This window comes from Orycteropus afer, unplaced genomic scaffold (assembly GCF_000298275.1).
Source record: "Orycteropus afer afer isolate SDZICR_OR568_19922 unplaced genomic scaffold, OryAfe1.0 scaffold00001, whole genome shotgun sequence".
Classification (NCBI taxonomy): domain Eukaryota; kingdom Metazoa; phylum Chordata; class Mammalia; order Tubulidentata; family Orycteropodidae; genus Orycteropus; species Orycteropus afer.
In genome coordinates this window covers 32347430-32371363 of record NW_006921588.1, presented here as the reverse complement: position 1 = coordinate 32371363, position 23934 = coordinate 32347430, and the positions used below count along the sequence as shown (strand labels likewise).

Sequence of the window (23934 nt, the reverse complement as noted above, 5' to 3'; positions counted from 1 at the left end):
GATTTGCCAACTCATGCAGCCCCACGAGCCAGCAGCCTGCCATCTGATCTGCTAATTTTGGGTTCATAAGCCCCAACAACGACATGAGTCAGGAGTAGTCTGCAGCCTGACACCTGATTCATGGATTTGGGACTTGCCAGCCTCTGTGTGAATTATTTCCTTGAAATTAATTTCCCTACATATTTATACAGGAGCTCTGGTGTTGTAGTGCTTAAGGCATTTGACTACTAACCAGGAGGCTGGCAGTTCAAACCCACTATCCACTCCTTGGAAGGAGGATTGGGCAATCTACTTCCGTAGAGATACTGCCTTGGAAACCCAAGGAAGGGTCGCTATGAGTCAAACCAACTCGATGGTAATGAGTTTGGTTTTGAGTTTATATGCTTGTATATATGCTTCACTGGTTTTGCTCTTCTAGAGAACCCAGCCTAAGACAAGACCTTAGACAAATGGATGTTAATATCAACTATTCAACCATAGACATGTTTGTATTTATCACAAACCTTAATCCTTTCTAGCAGATATCTTTACTGTGTAACTACTCATCACTGCCATTTTTCATCACTCAGCTAGAATATATTCCTCCAACACTCTTCCTCCCTCACTCATCAACTATCAACTCTTCTGATCTTACTAGTTCACCTACTAATCCATCTTTACAGTTATGTATCAGGACCACTGGACCAGAGACATAAATAATGCATTCCAATATACAACAGCACAGGCTTAATTTGTAGGCAGAATTTCCTCTGACAGACATGGGGAGAAAACATATATACATAGAGTAGATTTAGGGAGAAGATAGAGTGAGAGGAAGAGAGCTTGATGGTAGGAGAACTTGGTGGAAACTATATAGTTCTTTTATTGAATTTTTAATTTATGCTATCAAGAACTCTTTTCTTTTCCTGTATTTTTTACTGGGGTTGTTTTTATTTAAAATGATAGCAATATCCTCTCTTATCTATTTGAGTAAATTTATTACCAATTTTTTAAAAATGTTTGTCTGATCCTTACATTGTAAATAGGAGCTCTGGTAGCATAGTGCCTAAAGCACTTCACTGCTAACCAGAAGGCTGATGGTTCAAAACTCATGAACCACTCCTCAGAGGAAGGTTGAGCAATCTACTTCTGTAGTGATACCACCTCAGAAACCCAAGAAAGGGTTGCTATGAGTTGGTCCGACTTGATGGCACATAACGACAACAACAACAACATTGTAAATTACCTCTAATTTCCTGTTTCATATATGTTTTATTACTGCTGTTTTTCTTTTTTTGTTAAAATCTTTTCTCAGTGTTTGGTGATCCTTCTTAGCCTGTTCCTATGGAAGAGTGAGGCACTGAGAAGGCCAGGGAACCTCTGATCATGTAGTATGAGTGTGGCCAGCAGGTTCACTGAAGGGTAATCAATGTGAACACTTTCTTAGGAAGATTCCTAGCATCAGGGTCATCAGTCTCTTTTCTTGGATTGACCAGTTTCCCTGGAGAATGATCTTCCAATCTCCTACCAGAGGAGGGGCTGGGGGCTGGGAGTTTTCCTATTCATATACAGCTTTACACTCAATCTTCTTGACCTCAGTGTCCACTGTGACTTGTGTACCTGTGGGCAAATCTTTCAGTGAGGGAGCATCCAGTCTTCTGCTGAGATTGAGAAAAGGCAGCCATCCTGCTCTAAGAAAGGGCTCTACACTTCTGTTTTTAAATAGGTTTTCAGCCCATTCTTTTATTTTCAGTTCCATCTGCCCTGACTTCCAGATCATAGTATCTCTACATCCTGAACCTTTCTGGAGATGTGTGGTACAAACTGTGCTGCTCATAGACTTCCATTTACTAGATCATATTTCTATTTTTCTAGAACGATTACCAGTTTCTGTTCATTTCTGGCTCCAAACATTTTGTTGTTTTTGTCATCTCTCTAATTTTTGTTATCCTTGTGGATTTATGCTTTCTTTAATTCTTTTAGAAATTGCTGGGTGACACAAAAAGTGAAGCCCTTAGATATTAATCAAAAGGTTGGTGATTAGAATGCACCCAGACTTGCCTCAGAAGAAAATCTGGCTATCTGCTTCCAAAAGGTCACAGCATTGAAAAATCTGTGGAGCACAATTCTACTCTGAAACACATGACTTATGACACTGGTTTGATTATGGCTTTTAACTTTTTTTATTTTATTTAATTATGTTTTGGGGAAACTGAGATAAATATGAGGGTTTTTTTTTTTTTTTTTTTTGCTATATTTAACTGGCTTTTTGGTATAACACCTTTACATAGTAATAGCAAGGTAAAATGTATTACTTTCATTTTGTGAGTAGGGTTAGGTAAAAACAAAGGACAGAGCGAATTCTGGTCTAGTAAATGATGACTTTACCATTTATGTACTATGTTCTGAATCTACAGTGTAAATCAATACCTGTAATGGTTGTTGCTGTTATTAGGTGTCATTGAGTAAATTCTGACTCATAGTGACACCATATGACAGTGCAGAATTGCCCCCCATATGGTTTTCTAGGCTGTAATCTTCACAGGAGCAGATCACTAGGTCTTTTTCTCATAGAGCAGCTGAATGGGTGCAAATCACCAACCTTTCAGTTAATAGCAGAACACTTTATTGGTAGTGCTGTGGTTAAGGCATTGGGCTGCTAACCAAAAGGTAGATGGTTCAAACCCACCAGCTGCTCCATGGGAAGAAGATGAGGCAATTTATTTCCCTAAAGAGTTACAGTCTTGGAAACCTGATGGGGGTCTCTATGAATCAGAATTGACTCGATGGCAGTGGATTTCTTATTCTTTTATTGTTATTGTCTATACCTCTTGTGTACCTCTTCCTTAGTGATATTGGCAAGTTATCCACACTAAAGGTAAATATTATTACATACATAATACTGCATTATCAGTAATAGAAGATACTAATCTATGGGTGCATACAAGAGTAGACAGGCAAGAAGATCAGGTATGGGTAGGCAAAAAGAATATACCCATGACCACACATAGGTTGGGCAGACGATATTCCTACATGCATACATGTATGTACTATAAAAATATCTACAGGCACTGTAGAGCTAACAGTGGACAAAGTTAGGATAACTTCCTAGCCACAACTAAGAATCTTGAGGGTGTGCATCACTGAGCCTGTGGGCTTGAGACCATGGTATCTGGTAACATGAAGCTCAATTGGCACAGCCTAGTACACGAAAGGGAGCTCTGGTAGTGTAGTGCCTCTGGTAGTGTAGTGCCTAAGGCACTTGACTGCTAACCGGAAGGCTGGTAGTTCAAACCCACCAACCACTCCTCGGAAGGAAGATGGGGCAATCTGCTTCCGTAGTGACACTGCCTCAGAAACCCGAGGAGGGGTCACTATGAATTGGGGCCAACTCGACGGCACATAACAACAACAACAACAGTACTCAAAAACAATGTTCTACATTCTATTTTGGTGAACAGCGATTAGGGTGTTAAAAGTTTGTGAGCAGCCATCTAAGATGAAGTTATTGGTCTCTCCTCATCCACAGCAAAGAAAAGTGAAGAAAATCGAAGATGCATGGAAACAATTAGTCCAAAAGGCTAATGGACCTTGAGAACCTCAGCTTATACTACCCTGAGACCAGAAGAACTAGATAGCTATCACTGCCAACCACTTGGAAAGGGATCGGAATTGGAGATCCTGCACAGAGTGGTAAAATTGTGGAATAATTTTTTTTTTTTTTTTTTTAAAGACCAGGATTACTAGTGAGATAGAGACAGGTGAAATCCCTAGACCATGGCTCCAAGTCACTCTTTAGGCCTGGAATTGGACTCATTCTCATGGCTTAACTCAGCCAAACAATTGACAGGACAATGAGCCAAACAACTACACCAGGGAGATGCACTCCTTTGAACAATCAGTTATGGGAGATAAGAAGTGCATTGCATTTGCACAGGGAGAAAGATAGGGTGGCAGAAATGCATAGGGAAAAGGTGACCACAGAGAGGAGGTGGTCAGAATAGCTGTTACATAGTGGGGATTGTAATCAGAGTCACAAAACAAAATGTGTATGATCTATTGAATGTAAAACAAATCTGCTTTGTAAAATTTCACCCAAATCACAATAAAAAGGTTTTAAAAAAAACCCAGCAGGACACTTAACTGTTGTACTACCAGGGATCCTTCCCCTAACAGTCCCCTACTGCCATCGAGTCAATCCTGACCCACAGAGACCCTACAGGACAGGGTAGAACTGTCCCATAGGGTTTCCAAGGCTGTAATCTTTATGGAAGTAGACTGTCACGTCTTTTTCTCATAGATAGGCTTGTGGATTTCAACTGCCAACTTTTCGGTTAGCCACTGACTGCTATTTCACTACTGCACGAGTAGGGCCCCCTAATGGTAATACTTGCTTTTTTCTGTGTCCCTCAGCCTGAGATTGTCTGTGTGTCAACGTTCTACCTTCCCCTATCTTTATCCCTAAAGATGAATGAATCTGCTTTCACATGCAAAGAAAACTGTAGTCAAGAAATATCATCAGTTTTTCTTTTTCATATACAACTTTGGCTCAATTCAACAAACATTGGCCACTATATAAACTAAGTATTCAAAAATGTAAAAGACAGACCTCTGCCCATGAGAAATTCAAAGCCTTATTTACACTATGGTACGTCACAAATTCCCATGTAGTAATTGGGACTGGATCCTGCAGACAGAGCACCCTGAGTGGTGCAAACAGTTAATGCACATAGCTATTAACTGAAAGACTGGAAGTTCGAGTTCACCCAAAGGTGCCTCAGAAGAAAAGCCTGGTGATCTATATCCCAAAAAATCCACCATTGAAAACCCTAGGGATCACAGTTTTACTCTGACACAAAAGAGGTCATCATCAGTCAGAGTGGACATGTTGGCAACTAGTTTCCCACATAGAGAAAGTACTGGGTGATGGTTGACCAATAGTTTCTCACTGGATTTTCACTCACACTGATGTTATTTTCTTTCATTTTCTATATATGGGCTTCTAAAATGGAATCATTATTGAAGGTCATTAAAAATTAGCCTGAATCCCAATATATGATAATGTATGAAAGTAAAATAGTCAGCATTTCTCCTTAAAGGGAAAAATGAACAGACCCAAAAGAGTCCTATAGTTGGTGCATTATCTGTCCATGACTCTCTTGAGTCAGGTCAACTGATAGGGGCTCCTGTGGTGACTAGACTGTAGTAGGCTCCTTTCTGGGCCATCAGTTCTTCATGGGTCCCCTTTTCAATCACCACACCCTGTGACATGACAGCAATGATATCTGAGTTCTGGATGGTGGACAAGCGATGGGCAATGACAATGCAGGTCCGCCCCTCTCTGGCTTTGTCCAGGGCAACTTGCACGGTCTGCAAAGAGAAGATAGACAGTTGCTGCAAAGGTACATGATTATCTGCCAGCTTTCCATCACAAGAGTTAAGTTTAACACCATCTGAGTTACAGTGCTATTAAAAATACAAAAACAAAAAAACACATCGAAACCCATTGCCATACAGTCAATTGTATTGACTCAATTATATTGACATATATTACAGAGTGGAATGCTCCATAGAGTTTTCTTGGCTATAATCATCACAGAAGCAGATTGTCAGGCCTTTCTTCTGTGGTGCTGCTGGTTGAGTTCAAACCACCAAGTCAAGATAGTGGTCAAGTACAAATTGTTTGCACCACCCAGGACGTTCATAGTGCAACACACAGAGGTAAACTCAAAAACTATAGAAGAGAGAGGATTAAGCAAGCATTTCCTGAATGTGATGCATCAATGATTTAAATTATAGTCCACAGGCTGAGAAATTTCAGTAAGAATAAACCAACTGCGAGGTCACTATGTAATTTTACAATACATGGTGGTCTAATTTGCTGAAATGAAACCAAGGAGGCCATGTAAACTAACAGTTAATTGGTCAATCCTAGTCTATTCTTCACTGAGGACATTATGGTTTTTTTTTTTTACAAAATGTACTATCGGTTTTCAAGGTGCTAATTATTTAATGTTAAATTTCATAATTGTCCTTTGCACAATTGCATCTCCTTTTATGTGTGCTGAACATCAGATACATCCTTTTTTGTATTCTGTGCTGCCCATGTGCTCTGCCACATAACTTTAGAACTATAAAATAGAAAGTGTCTAACAGATAACCTAAGAATTATTTTACTATATTTATCTTTCTTTAGAAAGATAATTATTTTCCCTTGAAAGGTCATTAAAAATTAGCCCGAATCCCGATATATGACAATGACTATGAAGGTTAAAATACTAGCATTTCTCCTCAAAGGGAAAACAAACAAACAAACAAACGAAAAACTCACAGGAGGACTGTAGTTGGCACATTATCTGTTCATGACTTTCTTGGGTTGGATCAATTGATGGCCCAAAGAATCTGAACAATAATGCTTAAAGTTTAAGAATTTTTATTTCAAGCAGTTGCATTTTAAATCACTTTCTCTAGATTATTGTCTTTTGATTCCACAAAGTACTGCCAATTTCTACTGTTAATGAATCAGAAAATTGAAAATAGTGCCATTTTTCATAAGGACAAATCTTACACACAAAGATCACTTATAATGATCTGTTGCTGTTATGTGCCGTTGAGTCGGACCTGACACATAGCGACCCCTCCTTGGGTTTCCGAGGCAGTATCACTACAGAAGTAGATTGCCCAACCTAATAATCTAAGACTTTAGAAAATCAATATGTACCTTTTCACTTTCTGTGTCCAAAGCAGAAGTGGCTTCATCTAGTAGCAAGATTTTAGGATTTCGTAGGATGGCCCGGGCAATAGCAATGCGCTGTTTCTCCCCTCGAGAGAGCTGAGACCCCTGAGCGCCAACATTAGTTTCATATTTCTGGAAGAAGTATGGTATATTTGAGAACCAGAGACATCCATTTCTCCTATGCCAAATGGAGCCCACATCAATGTGAATTTAACCATTTGTTGTTTCTGAAATTGGGAATAGTGTACAAAAGATGTCAAATGTACCTAGAAATATAAGGAAAATATGGAGTGTATGGCCTTTGGTGTTGGGAAATAAGGGGACCATATTTCCTCTTCTCTTCAATTTTTGTTAAGTTTGTGTTTTCAATTTCTTTTTCCCTGATGTATGAAATTCCCCTGATTTAAGAATTGACCAACTCAGTGACTCTTGTCTGGAAGATCTTTCCAAGATGATGATAACCTCAGGAATGGAAGGGCCCTTAGAGAGATTTTTTTGGATCATTCCCTAATTGGAAAGGCTTCATCCTGGAACACAAGCCTGGGGTTGACTCTCCACTCTGCTGCTTACCAGCTCTATGATCACAAACAAATTATTTTAATATCTCTGAGTTGCAAGTTCATCTGAAAAATGTAGGCATTAATACCTAGTTCACAAATTTGTTGTGAAGTTTAGATGAAATTATAAAAGTCTCTAGCTAGATGATTAGCATAGCTACATTAAAAAAAAAATACAGTGAACATTTATAGAGTATTTACTATGCACTTAGAATTATGCTAACTATTCTAGCTGGGTTATCATTTAACAGTCACAAAAACCATATTCTCTATACTTTGCAGATGATAAAACTTAAGAGAGAGGTAAGAAAATTGCACAAAGAAAAGCAAGTAATAAGTAGTGAAAATGAAGCATGAATCTGTGGGATTGTAACCAGTGTCACTAAAATGTATATGAACTGTTGAATGTAAAATGAATCTATGTTGTAAAATTGCACCCAAGTCACAATAAAAAAAGTTAAAAAGAAAGAAAGAAAATAAATCCAGCTTTGTCTAGTTCTGCATACTTTGTGACCACTGCCCTAGTCTGCCCCATACAACAAGATGTTTCCTTCTCCTGCCTTCCTTACCTCCTGACAAATTCTCAACTAAGCCACATGGGACTCATGACAACCTACTTTGTCCTTACGGAGAAAAAGTCCTTAGAGAAGGATATTATGGACAAGTCTGCATAAGAAAGAGGCAATAAATCAACTCCAAGCCAATGTCTAGCACAAAATGAGTTGGTGCTCAAGAAAGATTTGTGGAATAATGGATCTTCCAAGGAACACAAAACTTTGCTTTTCAGCTCAGTATGCAGCAAAAAGTAATTTCCATGTGTTTGAGGATTAGGTTACCCAGATTGGAACCAAACCAAGAGTTTAAGACTTGTGAGCTTGTGGGAAAACAACAAACACAAACACTACAAAGCCCATTGCAAACACCAGAAAATTTATAAACATAATCAATTATAAAGAAAAATAATTCCACTGTGATATGCAAAAGAAGAGAGTGAAGAAAGTAAAAGTGATGCTTGGCTCCTAAAATTTAGTTTCCAGTTCTTAATTTTCCTTGTGATCAATCACCAAGAGAGATTCTTAAGGGATGGAAAAACATAAAGTCGATATGGCAGTAAGTGTGGACTTGGATATGGCAAAGTAAGACATGCCAAGATGCAGCATACTCTGTCCACTCATAGGAGACGCTGCCAAGTAGTGCAAGAATGATGATGACAATATTAACAGCAGCAATTTCCATCATGTAACTATTATCTGTATTTTTTTTCATTTTAATTCTTTTATTTTTATTTATTTATGCAGATGAGATAGATCAAATCTCAGAGAAGATAAATAATCATCCCAGAGTTACACAGCTAGTGAGTAGCAGAGCTGGGATCCAAACCTCAGGCTTTTTCCACTATCCTAAACTGATGTTCAATATGGTTGTTTTATGTGCAACAAATTCTGAAGCATCCATTGCATCAGACAATACAATACCTTCCAAAACTGTAGAGTGAGAAGACATTTATTTTGCTTAAATGTCTAAACAATCCCAGACACTGGGAAATATACTGCATTGTTGCCTCGACCTCCTTGAGTCACAATCCTGATGTTTTGGTCATTCTACCTCTGCCATTCTCCGTCTCCAGAGGAAATGACTGTGCCTTGGTACTCACCTCTGGAAGGGACATGACAAAGGCATGCAGCTGAGCCTGCTTTGCGGCTGCTATGACTTTTTCCATGGGAATTTCTTTGGTGTTGTCTCCATATCTGATGTTGTCTGCTATGCTGCAGGCAAACAGCACAGGTTCCTGGGAAACAATTCCAATGTTTGAGCGGAGAAACTTGATATTTACCTTTGTGGTGTCATGGCCGTCTATCATCTGCCAACAGGATGAGAAAAAGGGTAATATGCCTTAGAATTCTAGCACTATGGAAAGTTCATATTTCACAGTCAAGTGCTATGTAGGGTGTTCATTTTGCTTAAGTGATAACAACCTCAGAGCTCTAGGAAGTAAATGTAAAACCTCACCTTTGAAGGTGAGGTCTGTCAAGAATAATGTCAAAGTTAACACTGGTTCAGACTATGGTTTTGTTAATATTTTCCCAAGCTGTAGCTCTATAGGGAATACAAATGAAAAAGGCACTCAGGACAGGATTTAGTTTTTAAAAGTCCCCTCATATTTGATGCAGTACACTCCCTACCAATATGTAGAATTGCTTCACTTTAGTACTCTATGAGGATAACAGTTCATCATGGACCAAAGCATGGCAGTGCGAAGCACTTTACCCTTGTGACTGAGAGCATGGGCTCCCAAATGTGGCTGTCAAAGAGTACATCCAGACTCCCTCCTCGGATTGATTACTAAACTCTCTATCCCTGTTTTTTCATGTGTTAAAAAACAATGATGATGAGAGCAGCCACCCAACAGATTGTTAGGAGGATCAGATAGCTCTAGAATCCCTCCATGGTGCAAAAGGTTTAAGTGCTCAGCTGCTAACCAAAAGGTTGGAAGTTTGAGTTCACCCAAAGGTACCTCAGAAGAAAGACCTGATGATCTACTTTCAAAACCTCATCCATTGACAACCCGGTGGAGCACAGTTCTACTCTGACATACATAGGGTCACCAGGAGTTGGAATCAACTCCAAAGCAACTGGTTTAGTAAAGCTCTGGGCATAGCAGTTGATGCCCAACAAGCATTCAGTAAACATAAGCACAAGTCATTTGACTGCTAACCAGAAGGCTGGTGGTTCAAATCTACCAGCCACTCCTCAGAAGGAAGATTAGGCAACCTACTTCCATAGTGATACTTCTTCAGAAACCCAAGGAGGGGTTGCTATGAGTTGGATCAAACTCAACGGCAGTGAGTTTGGGTTTTTTTTTTTTTTTTTTCTGTTGTTGTTGTTGTTATAATAATAGCAACATATTTGATTCAGTGGGGGATTAGAAAGTTAGATCCACTAGGTAGCAGTGGCAGTCACAACTGCTGGTGGTAGCTCCATGTGTTCCATCTAGTGTTAGATAAGGTCAGGTACATGAGTGGGTGCTCCTGCATCCTAGAGGCATGGGGGAGAAGACAGTCATTCTGAATGGTGCCAACAAATCTAAATTATCTGTGACGATTTTAAAAAATGAAAGAAAGAATCTAGGTGCTGAATGTGATTTAATAAATCAGATTTAATAAAAATCTGATGTAATAGTTCTATGTATTTAATAATAATATATAATGTCTGTGGTCAGCATTGAGAACCTAAGCACTTTGTTCCAGTTCCTATTTTTCTTAAATTGGGGTCTCCTAGTATGTTTGTCTGGGAGCTCTGGTAGCATAGTGGCTAAGACACTTGCCTGCTAACCAGAGGGCTGGCGGTTCAAACCCACCAGCCACTCCTCGGAAGGAAGATTGGGCAATCCTACTTCCGTAGTGATACTGCCTCGGAAACCCAAGGAGGGGTCGCTATGAGTCGGGTTTGACTCGACGGCACATAACAACAACAACAACAGTATGTTTGTCTTGCTACTTTTTCTTTTCATATGATCATTTCTAACAAAAATTATATCTGATCCATCATACATGCTTTTAAAGGTTCAGAGATACAAGTGTCTTCCTTCACGATGACTAAAATATCCACCATATTATAAGAAGTATGTGTCAAAAGATGCAGCCATTTTCATTTTTATTGATTAATAGATACTTGCAAAATTGATTATTTAGCTTAGATTTTATCTTCATTTGACAAATTTAACCACACATTCCCCCTCAAAACACACATCCCTAAGGTGAAGGAGTAAATGTGTGAGTAGGTGGATTTTTGTTTTTATTACAAAGTACATCTGCTATTTCTTGTTTGAAATTTCTTCTATCCTCTGAAACAATCTGGTTTAGTAAAAACTGCAGTAAGTTCCATTCCCCTTTGTAGAGGCAAGCTATGTCTGTTGTCATGGAATGTAGCTTCAACAAAACTGCCAAGAACTGATGATAAGTCAAAACTTCTATTCCTGTCTTCCTGTCTTAGCTGGCCTGGGAAAATTCTGTCCTTAGTGTAGATGCCTAATGTTACCACTTACCATTATCTATTTTCATGTGGTAGTTAAAGGTTATATTTGTTCATATAATAGCTTCTTGTATACATTTCTAAGATAGCTACTAAAAACCAATGTTATGAAAGGGGATTTTCTATGCAAAGTTAGTGGACAATATAAGGATCAAGCTTCTTTCCTTAATGTTATTGACATCATTCTCAAAATAACTGAGATGATAAACCCAAGTTAAGAAAGGAATACATTTATTTATTCACTTACTTAGTTGGTCAACAAACATGAATAATGAATTACCAGCTACAAAATTACCATGCTAGGTGCAGTCTGTGCGGCCACTATAAAAAGAAAACATACTCTCTGCTTCCAAGAAACTCATGGTTTAGTTAGATAATTAAACACAGATACTTGAATATCTACCATTGAAGGTTTTTCACTTAAGAATTCTCAAATATTAAAAGCACTCTATGTCTAACATACTACTATAAAGTATTTGACCCTAAAGACAGTTAATTTCAGAAAAAGGTTATGTTAAATGACTTGAACAAATTAAGATTGTTTATACTTTCTGGGCAACGGAAAAAGCAAACACTATAAGGAAAAAAATATACATTATTACATTATTCAGAAGTTCTATCCTCATTACAATAAAGCTTCTACTATTCAGGGAGCTCTGGTGGCGTAGTGCCTAAGGCATTTGACTGTTCACCAGAAGGCTAGCAGTTCAAACCCACTAGCCAGTACTCGGAAGGAAGACTGGGCAATCTACTTCTGTAGAGATACCACCTTGGAGGGGTTGCTATGAGTCAGAACCAACTCAGTGGCAGTGAGTTTGGTTTTTTTGGTTTTGGTATTCAGGGAAATCAGAAAGTCCACTTTTTCAGACTTAAGCTTCTGAACGCTTTTGAGAAAACTACTTCTGAATGTGCTCCAAGAAAATAAAGGTAAAAACAAAGAAAGATGAAGGCATAGGAATTAGGAAATAATGGATCTAATCCAAGTAAACATTGAAGAAAACTCACATGATAGTAATTGTTCAACAGGCTCAGATTAATCCAGATGGTGGCAGAGATAAGGCAAAGAAGCAGGTCTCAAGAACAGATGGCAAGATTGGAAGAATGTAAATATTTTATAAAGGCAAGAAAAAGGAAAGTCTGTCAGAAAAACAATCAGGAAAAAAAAATGTAATGCTAATCTAGCTCACTACTTGACTCTGGGATGAAATGTATTTATAGTCATAATATACAAGCTGTTAATTGATTTTTAAATTTTAGGATCAACTTAGAAGTGAGTGCATGAAAGATAATTAATGTTATAAATATAATGTGCTACTCTTTGTGATGGTAAAGAAATTTAATTGTTAGAATTTAAGATTTTTAAAAAAAGAGGGGGTGGGGAACAGGTTTGCAGATCTGATAGAGCCTGGTGGAACCACTGAGACTATGGCCCCTAGCTGCCTTTCAGGTCTGGAATTGAACGCACACTTGCAGCTTTCAGCCAAATAAAAGACAGGCATATGAGTTGAACATTTACCTGAGGTAGATACACTTCTTGGAGAGAACAATTACGGGAGAAAGAAGGGCTGTTTATGCACAAGGAGACAGCTCAGGGGGCAGGAGTGCATGGAGGGATGAACGCAGGGAAGAGGTAACTATCAGGAGGAAGTGGGAGGGGAGCTGTTGTGTTGTGGGTACAATCAATGTCATGAAACAAAGTATATGTGAGCTGCTGTATAGAAAGTGAATTTGCTCTGTACACGTTCGCCCAAATCACAATTTAAAAAAAAAAAGAAGAATTTAAGATTTAAAAACAGGGAGGAACAGTTGAAACTAAAGGTAGGATTGTTAACATTCTCATCTTGGAAAGTTGGAATTATATTATCCGTGGTTGAGGGAAAAAATAGAAGTGCAGTAGTTTAATTTACAAATAGAGGAAATAAAAATATTGATATAACTATATTAGAAGTAGGTGGGTAAAGGAACATGAGGATGATAAGGGTAAGTTAAAATTTCATCTCTTGGAAATAAGTCAATAGAGTCTGAATTTGTTAAATCATAAAACAGCAGCATAAGCATATTATTTAGAGATGTAATCACTGGGAGCTCTAAAAACAGAAGTGCTTAAAAATAGTTGCCTTTGAACAGAGAAATTGAGTGAGAGGATGGATGGATGGAGCAGGGGGTTGTTTTTCATTACAAAACTTTCTTTACAACTTGACTTTATCATCCTTTCCATGATTACATTCTGCGATACACAGATGACACAATCTTGCTTGCTGAAAGAAAAGTGTTTGAAGCACCTACTGATGAAGATCAAAGATTACAGCCTTCAGTATGGATTACACCTCAACATAAACAAAACAAAAATCCTCACAACTGGGCCAACAGCAAGACCATGATAAACAGAGAAAAGAGTGACATTATCAAGGATTTCGTTTTACTCGGATCCACAGTCAATTCCCGTGGAAGGAGCAGTGAAGAAATCAAATGATGTATTGCATTAGGCAAATCTGCTGCAAAAATATATTTTTTAAAAACACTTTAAATGTCAAAAGGCAAATACGTCACTAAAGATGTGACTAAAGTCAGCCTGACCCAAGGCATAGTGTCTTCAATTGTCTCATGCACATGTGAAAGCTGTGTCTCATGCACATGTGAAAGACAATGACTAAGGAAGAGTGAAGAATTGATGCATTTGAATTACAGTGCTGGTGAAGAATATTGAGAATACCATGGACTGCCAGAAGAATGAACAAATCTGTCTTGGAAGAAGTATAGCCAGAAGGCTCCTTAAATATGAGGATGGCGAGACATTGTCTCACATATTTTGGACATTGTTCTTGTTACCTAGTGCTACTGACAAGAATATACCACAAACGGGATGGCCTTAACAAACAGGAGTTTATTCTTACAATTTGGAGGCTTTAAGTCCAAGTTCAAAGTGCCAGGCTCTAGGGACTGGGTGAAAGCCCCTCAACCTTGGGGTCCAGTTCTGCCTCCTGCTCCCGGTCCACTGGAGCTGGAGGCATTTCTTCACTCAGACAGCTGCTGGCTGCTGAGGCTGAGAAGCCCCAAGGTTGACAAGTAAAAAGGCACGGTTTGATATTACCGAACCACATGGCAGGCCATTAACTTAAATCTATTGTAAGTCCCAAGGTTGGCAGAGCATGCATAGCAGGCTGCTGAGCAACGACACAGCTACATGCAGGGTCTAAGCGTGCCATAGGCTAGAGACCATTCTCAAAGCTTCTCCTTAAACACAGGAAGCAGACCACATCCCAAAGGCAGCTACTCAGCTGCTCGCAGTAGATTCCACCACGGAGTTGATTACCAGTCTCATCACCGGGAATACTACATCCAGCTGCCCAGCCATTCAACCAGGCCTAGCCAAGTTGACACACAAACATAACCACCACAGACATGTTATCAGAAAGGACTAGTCCCAGGAGAAGGACATCATGCTTGGTAGAGGGTCACCAAAAAAGAGCATGACCCTCAATGATACGGACTGACACAGTAGCTGCAACAACGGGTTCAAACAGCAATGATTGTGAGGATGGCACAAGATCAGGCAGTATTTCATTCTGTTGTGTATAGTGTCTCTATGAGAAATAGACAACTCAGTGGCACCTAACAAAAACACCAGCATATATTACCTTGGAAAAAAAAAAAAAAAGAAGAAGAAGAAGAAGAAAGAAAAGAAAGGAAAGCTTTAGAGAATAAGCAACAACAAGAAAAATCCACCCATTTTTCAAATATCCCTGCCAAAGCTTTACGGCTGATGACTATCAGTTTGAGTTCCTTATTTTATTTGATCTTAAGCTTCTTGAATCAAGATGGTCTCAGATTTTCATGCTAAGTCCCCTTTCTTGCTCATTTATCATTGTTTTCCTTATTACCCCCACTTTTTCCATTCCTGGTCATTAGTTTCCTGATTAGTCGGCACTTTCCGCTCCATTTACGGGTAAGTGAGTGCTTCTGTTAAATACGCTCATGACCAGCTTCACAGTGTGCACAGTTGTCTTTGCCTAACTGTGATAAGCTGGCCGTCTGGAACTGGGAAGAATCTGATGTTAGAAACTGTGAGGTAGAATCAGGTCAACAGGCAAATCACTGGGACTGGAAAACATCCAAGCGGTAAGCATACAAGGCAAGCCCTTTAGAAAGAGTCTGGCAAGGCACAATCCTAAAGACCAATTTGGCCGTTGGAGATATTCTATAGAAAGCAAAATTCACAAAAGCATTTGCATTGCTTACCACCTTCCCTTTGTCAGGATCATAGAAACGTTCCAACAGCTGAATACTGGTGCTCTTGCCACACCCACTGCTTCCAACAAATGCCATTGTCTGCCCTGGATTAACAGACACTGAGAGACCATTAAGAACTTGTACATCGGGCCGAGCAGGATATGTAAATTTGCAGTCAACAAAGTCAATCTTCCCCTGGAAGTTATCCTGTGGAGGGAAGTTTGGAGTTACATTTGTTCCTACTGGGGTCTAGAATATAGACAATGCACCTAAATCTGAGTTTTAAACCCCTGATTAAGATAACCTTCAAGACCATTTGTTATGGATTGAATTGTATCCCCCTAAAATACATATTACAGCCCTGGCCCCTGTACCTGTGGAGGTGATAACTGCTTAGAAATAGGGTTTTTCTTTTATTATATTGAGATCATACCAGAGTAGGATTGGCCCTAAATTTAATCACTTCTGAGTTGTAAAGAAAAAGAACCCCAGGAGTGGAGTGGTTAAAGCTCTCAGCTGCTAACTGAAAGGCTGGTGGTTCAAGCCCAGTAGCGACAGCACATAACAACAACAACAACAACAACAGCTGCTCTGCAGAAGAAAGACGTGACAGTTTGCATCTGTAAAGATTAAAGCCTTGTAAACTCTATGGGGTGGTTCTACCCTGTCCTACAGGGTAGAACCTGTTGCTATGAGTTGGAATCAACTTGAGAACAATGGGTTTTGGGAATTATAAAAAGAGAAGAATATACACAAAGACACACACAGAGAGATAAGACAGTGTATGAAGAGAGACACACAAGACAGGTGCATCTATAAACTCAGGAACCTCAAGGATTGCCCGCTAGTGTAGGCTCAAGTAAACAAAGACTCTCCTAGAGTCATACCCTGAATTTAGACTTCTAGCCTCCTGAACTGTGAGAAAAATAATTTCAGTTCTTTAAAATTACTCACTTGTGAGTTTTTGTTTTGTTTTGTTTTGTTATGGCAGCACTAGACATGGTGCTACCAAAACACACTGTATAGAGTTAGCAACTTAATGAAATAGCATTCAATTACCTATTCCAGCAAGTATAAAGTGGACATTGAGCAGTGAAATTATAGAAATTGGATCTCTCATTCCCATTTTAACTTAAGGGGATTTCTTTGTCATCTTGAATGGAAGGGAATAGCTCAAGACATTATCACACCATAGAAGTCAGCAACTGCCCAAACCCCTACAGCTCTGATACTGAAAAGACTTAAAATAAAGGCATTACACTTGAAATGACTTAAAGACTTGAACTATTTAGTGCAAAAGTGAATAACGTTCAACTGCATATTGGTGTACTTAAAAATAATATGAATTATGAGCAAACTATTTAAAATGGACATTTAGTAGACTACAAAGAGACTTTGCTTTTATACAGCTGATAGAGAAATGGGTCATTTGGCCAATTTTAAAAGATTTCTGAATTTAGTTTAGCTTTATTAGGGTTTAAGTTTTTTGTTTTCTTGAACCTACTGAGATTTTTAAAAATGGGCAGGAAAAACAAAACACCACCTCTGAGGACTATCAATTACAAGAAAAGATATTCTGTTGAGATCAAATTTATTTTCTGGTAAACCATGGGATCCTAGATAAGCTTGAACCAAATCACTATCATTGGAGAGGAAAATTCACTATTTCTGCATCCCACACACAGAAGAAAACATGGTGACTAGGTAAGTCCAAAAGACATCTGGCTTCATTCATTCTGGAACTAAGTGCATTTTATATTATACGGAATTTAGCATTCATTGGATATCACTGCCTTATTCAAATGTCAAATTTATGAATAATTATTAGTGTAATTTTACTTCAGTCTTTTACAAGTATAAATCTACTATTTGTCCATTCCAAGTGCATATGAATGAACCTGTATACTGCAGGAATTTAAAAGCTAAGTGGAATTATATGACCAGTCCCAATGACTGCTCTGTGGACACACACACATACACACACACACAACCGCCTCACCCCTTCCCACTACTTCACCATAGTACTTACCCATTTTTCACCTGCATCACTGTATACGTTGATTGGGGGTTGTCGGTCCAGCAGTTGGAAAAAGCGTGCAGCTGATATTTTAGCTTTGGCATAGCTTGGGGTGTAAGAGGAGGCTCTTCCGAGAGCTGTCCCACTCAGGACAACTGCTGTGATCACCCTGCAATCAGATGGACACCCAGGTAGAGAGGGGTGGGGTGTGGTTGGTTTAGTAACCTAAGATGCAGGAGGCTGGGATCCTAGCCCTAGTTCTACTAGAAAAAAGTGAGTAATTTTGTATAGATCATTTCCACTCTCTCAGCCATATCTGGGAAAGTGGGGATTGGAATAATAGCAGTTTCAAATTGTATTCTGTGCAAGAAGGGTGAGAGGAGGACTAAACAAGAGTAGCTCAGACCTCCCAACCTTGCTTTAGCCACAATAGCCTCTTATTAAGAAAATTAACACACACACAAACAAGATTTCTGAAAACAAGAGAAGGGGCTTGAAAAATCACTACATTGGGTGGTTTTCTTACAAGAGCATTCTCTCAATCTATGATAAATGTGTTAAAAAATGATTGGTGATATAAGCATCAATTCTGTGGCAAACATAGCATATAATTTCTACTTCAGACTGCATCAGAAAGACATGTTTACCTGTTCCTTTCTCTGTGTCCCAGCTCCTAACTATATTCAATATGTATTTAATGAATGAACAAATGAATGAGTGAGTAAATGAATGATAAACATGATGTGAGATAGTCCTGCTGCTGTATAGACCATGATATAAGGAGAAACTCCTAGAGTCATTCACCTGCACAAAGTTCACAGAGGGCCTGCCTCTCATGGGGGGGGAGGGGTCTTTGTGTATCTACCGCTCAGTTTATTAGCAGGAATTGTTTTAGATCAGGGGTTGTGAATTCAAACGTCTCTGGGAGACTGGTCAGGAGCTTAAAGACATGAAAAACACTTGGAATGAAACAGGAAATGGCAGAGGAAGACCTTCCAGTTTATAAAAAGAAACCAGAAATTGGAAGTTTCCTGCAGAGTCTCCCAATTTTTACATGTTGGCAAACAATTTCTTAAAATATTTTGTATCAACTAAATAAAACTAAGTCAACAGTTTGTGATCTCTGGTTTGAACTAGCAACTTTAAATATGCAAAGATTCACAAAAGAGACTCTCCTGATTGGGTGGGTGTAGTGGGATGGGAGAGAAGCATTAGAAGAAACATAGACGGCAAGGAGGCCAAATTCATGCTTGGGAATGACACCCAAAAGAATAGATTCTTATTGGGTCTACTTTTCCTAATGCCCTCCAAGGCTTTCTTAGACTATCCCCACCCAAACCCCCCAACACTTGAATTCTGAGCTCTGGCATCCTTAGGTTATCACTTCTAGAAATGTAAGAAACTGGACTCAAAGCTAATCTTATAGAAGAACAGATTCTGGCCGTAAGAAAGGAATATAACTCCCTTGTACTGGGCTTTACTGTCTCTACCGATGAGGTGTTAGCTGAAAAACATGCCCTCTTTTCAAAAGAGGAGTAGAGTTCAAACCGGATAGTTCTATGAACCATCTGGAATCCCTGGATGTTGCAAACAGTTCAGGTGCTCTGCTGCTAGCCAAAATGTTGGAGGTTTGAGTTTATCCAGAGACACCTTGAAAGAAAGATCTAGTGATCTGGTTCCAAAATATCAGCCACTGAAAACCCTGTGAAGCACAGGTCTACTCTGACACATGGGGTCACCATGAGTAGAAATTGGCTTGATGATATCTGGTTGTTTTTATCAGCCATCATATTCAAAGGTTTCTGTTTTCTTCTCCAGCATTAACTACTGTGGTAGATTGTTTGTAAAAATGCTCATCGTAATTCATCCTCTCATTGTAAATGCACCACTTTGCAGAATTTCTTTTTCACTCCTCTCATCCATGAAGTGGTAAATAACCTTTCTCCATTCTTTAAATCTGGGCTTGGTCATAAGGCTTTCATTGGCCAATGAGACAATAGAAAATGTGAAGCATGCTGAAACCTGATAAGTGCTTGTACATTGGGGGTTATCTTCAGTACTCTGAGAATATAATTGGAAGAAACTCATCTGCTAGAGAGACCCTGTGATACAGAAGGCCAAACTTCCCAGCCATTTGTGCACCCCAGCTGAGGTCCTAGCTTATCTGACCCAGACTCTGACTGAGTCTTTCAGAAGAATTACCTTGCCAATCCACAGAATCCTGAGAAATAATTAACCTCAGTTGTTTTAGACATCAAATTTGGGATAGTTTGTTAAACAACAAAAGCTAACTGATAGAACTCAATGGTCAAGAAGATGGTGAAGAATGGGGTAACAATGATAATAACTCCTCCTTAGAGTGTTGAACTTTTATGACTTTGGCCACATCGTCCTCACCTGAACACATAGCTGAAGTGCAGTCCTTCATAGAGGATTAAGTAACCTCCATATCGGTAGGAAGCAGAATTAGCAATAAATGTTATGCATTGGGAAAAGCCAAAACAGACGCCATATACATTTGCCTTTCGAATGGCTGTCTTAAATGGCTTCTCCAGTTCAGCCTCATATGCTTCAATGAACTGTCTCTCCTTTCCAATGCCAGCAATAGTGCGGATGTTACTGAGGGCTTCATTTGCAATCTAAAGAATGAAAAAGAGTCTTAGGAATAACAGGACAAGGATAACACCTTCCATGACATTTCAATGGCTACATGGATTGGAACAGGTACAAACGGTAGAATGTAGTACAAATCAGAGATAGGGACATAAAAGAAGTAGCCAGAAATCAACCCAACTGTACCAGGAGACATTTTGTCAGTTAAATACAAGTTCTCTCTAATTCTAATGTCTTTGTTTTCTCCACTTATGATGTAAGAGAGAAGAGGGAAAAAGTACCTGTTTGGAACAGTTAACACATTCAGCTGCTAACCAAAAGGTTGGAGGTCTAAGTCCACTCAGGGGTACCTCAGAAGAAAGGCCTGGTGATCTACTTCTGAAAAATCAGCCATTGAAAACCCTATGGCACACATGGGTTTGCCATAAGTCAGAGTCATCTCAGTGGCAACTAAAACAGGATGGTTACATATGAAAGCTCTTTAATTTCTTTGCTGATCCATTTGAAATGTCTGAAATGGTATCTAATTTGTAATATGTCTTCTGAGAGAAAAGATGATTTAATATCACATTCTGTTTTCTTAAAAATTTAATCTGATAAAATATTATACAAAATAACTTAAAATTAAATATAAAGTTTATCTTTTAGATTATATTGTAAATTTGAATTTCTTTGAATCTACCCTCTGTAGTAAATAAGTATTGTTTCTGAACTAGGGTCCTTCCCTAAAAAATGACACAATGGTGGACATTATATATGATTATATATCCTTTGGATTATATATCCTTTTGGCTTCCACCTGTTGTTGTTGTTTGGTGCCATCGAGTCACTTCCAACACAAAGCAACTACATGTACAACAGAATAATACACTGCTTGGTCTTCCACCATCCACCCAGTCATTGCTATGTTTGAGCCTTGTGTAGCAGCCACTGTGTCAATCTATCTTATTGAATGTCTTCCTCTTTTTAGCTGACCCTCTACTTTACCAAGTATGATGTCTTTCTCCAGGGACTGAGCCCTCCTGTTAACATGTTCAAAGTATGTGAGAAGAAATCTTGTCATCTGCACTTCCAAGGAGAATTCTGGCTGTACTTCTTCCAAGACAGATTTGCTCATTCTTCAGGCAGTCCATGGTACATTCAATATTCTTTGCTAATACCGTCATTCAAAAGCATCAATTTCTTCAGTCTTCCTTACCCATTGTCTAGGTTTCACATGCGTATGAGATGATTGACAATACCATGGCATGGGTCAGGCTTGTCTTTTCTCTTTAACATTTTAAATAGATCTTTTGCAGCAGATTTGTGGAATGTAATACATTGTTTGATATCTTAACTGCTGCTTCCTTGGGTGTTGATTGTGGATCCAAGTAAAATTAAATCCTTGACAACTTCAATCTTTTCTCCATTTATTATGGTGTTGCTTATTGACCCATTTGTGAAGCCTTTTGTTTTCTTTATGTTGAGGTATAATCCATACTGAAGGCTATAGTTGTAGTCTTCAATCTTCATAACAATTGTTTCAAATCCTCTTCACTTTCAGCAAGCAAAGTTGTGTCATCTGCATATTGCAGGTTGTTAATGAGCTTTCCTCCAATCCCAATGCCACATTCTTTTTTTGTTTTGTTTTATTTTGTAATTTCTTTTTTTAAAATGCATTTTATTGAAATATGTACAGTGAAATACACAAAACTAAAGTGACATGGGTCAATGCATTTTTATTTATTTATTTATTTATTTGCAGTGTTCCCTTCCCTCCCCTCCCACCCCTGGCAACCAACAAAGAAAGTTTCCCTCCATATGTAAACCTTTCCTTGACCTCCACAACAACGAACTAATACTATATTTGTCCTTCTGTGATTGACTTATTCACTCAGCATAATGCTCTCAAAGTTCATACATGTTATGTGGTGTTTTGCAGACTTTACATTATTCTTTAGCGCTGCATAGCATTCCATTGTGTATATGTACTGTAGTTTGGTCATCCACTCTTCCACTGATGGCCAAATAGGTTGTTCTCATCTTTTTGCTATTGTAAATAGTGCTGCAATGAAAATGAGTATGCATATACCTGTTCCTGTCCTACCTCTCCCCTCTCTAGAATATATACCTAGTAATGGGATTGCTGGGTCAAATGGTATCTCCAGTTCCAGCTTTCTAAGAAATTGCCATGCTGCTTTCCACAGTGGCTGTATCACTTCATGGTCCCACCGGCAATGTATGAGACTCCCAATCTCTCCACATCCCCACCAGCATTTGTTATTTTCTGTCTCATTGAACCTTGCCATCAGTGCTGGGGTGAGATGGTATCTCATTGTTGTCTTGATTTGCATCTCTCTGATGGCCAGTGATTGTGAACATCTGTTCATGTATTTGCTGGCCACCTGAATATCTTCCTTGGTGAAGTGTCTATTCATGTCTTCTGCCCATTTTTCTACTGGATTGTTAATTCCTTTGTTGTTGAGGCGCTGGACTTTTCAATAAATCTTAGAGGTAAGTGCCTTGCCATGTATGTAATTATCAACAAGTATGAATTTATTGCTATCATGTTTGTTATGTGCTTTTTCATGGTGTTGATTTCTTTGTTATTGTTGTTGAAATGTGTCATCGAGTCGGACCCAACTCATAGTGACCCCTCCTTCCTTCCTTCCGAGGAGTGGCTGGTGGGTTTGAACCGCCAGCCTTCTGGTTAGCAGTCAAGTGTCTTAGGCACTATGCTATCAGAGCTCTTTGATATCTTTGTTCCATATAAGTTTCTGTGCTGAGCTCATCTTGTTTATGAATCGCGTTATTGCTTCCTTTGTTGCTATTGTTTTAGTATTTGCTAAAAATTTGTGCTGGTCCTTTTTTTTATTTTGATGTGAAGGTTTATCATTTTTCTTTGAGGTTACCCTGTGATTTATAATTTTCTACCCAAGTTTAGAACAGTCCGTTCTAGCTTGTAGTTGTTTTGACTTCCTTACCATTTAGAAGTTCTCTAACTACACAATTTTTTCCCTTTTTCTTTTTGGTTTGTAGTTGTCCTCATTTACCAATTGATGTCTCCAGTTCCCTGTTTACAATCTTGTTGGCTTATTTACTTTGGATACTTCCACAGCTGGATTGGTTTCTGCGTTATGTCATCATTTGTGTTAATGATCAGTTTTTGTTTGCTCATGTTGCTTCTCTGTCCAAAGGACTCCCTTTGGCATCTCGTAAGGTTGGTCTGGTTTTAACAAATTCCTTTAATTTCTGCTTATCTGGAAGTATCCTAATTTCACCATCACATTTGAGGGACAATTTTGCTGGGTACATAATTGTTGGTTAGAAATTTTTCTCTTTCAGGGTTTTATATATACCATCCCATTGTCTTCTTGCCTGCATGGTTTCTGCCAAGAAATCCAAGCTTAGTCTTACTGGTTGTCCCTGGTAGGTAACTTTTCATTTTTCCCGTGCTCCCTTCAGGATTCTTTCTTTGTCTTCAGTTTTGGTGAGTTTGATGATGTTATGTCTTGGTGATTTTCTCTTGGGGTCTATTCATTGGACTTCTTGAATGGCTATATTCTCATCTTTCATCATACCTGGAAAATTCTCTTCCAACAAATCTTCAACAATTTTTTTCTGTGGTTTTATTTGTCTCTTCCTGTTCTGGAATTCTGATTACACATAGGTTATTCCTTTTGGTGGTATCCCACATGAACCTTACGCTTGCTTCATTTTGTTTTGATCTTTTTTCTGATTGATTGCTTTCCAAAGAAGTATTGAGGTATTTGCCTTCAATCTTACTAATT

General features: G+C 38.7%; 1 protein-coding gene across 1 annotated transcript in view; it reads right to left on the bottom strand.

The window, feature by feature from the left end:
• Positions 1-5148: 5148 nt before the first annotated feature.
• Positions 5149-23934, bottom strand: part of ABCB11 (ATP binding cassette subfamily B member 11) — a 99396-nt gene continuing 80610 nt past the window's right edge. Inside the window, exons 22-27 of the mRNA XM_007945836.1 lie at positions 19949-20190; positions 17564-17720; positions 15544-15741; positions 8927-9133; positions 6701-6847; positions 5149-5349 (exon numbers count right to left, since the gene is read on the bottom strand). Coding sequence (XP_007944027.1) covers positions 5149-5349; positions 6701-6847; positions 8927-9133; positions 15544-15741; positions 17564-17720; positions 19949-20190 — 1152 coding nt within the window. The remainder of the gene's footprint in view (positions 5350-6700; positions 6848-8926; positions 9134-15543; positions 15742-17563; positions 17721-19948; positions 20191-23934) is intronic.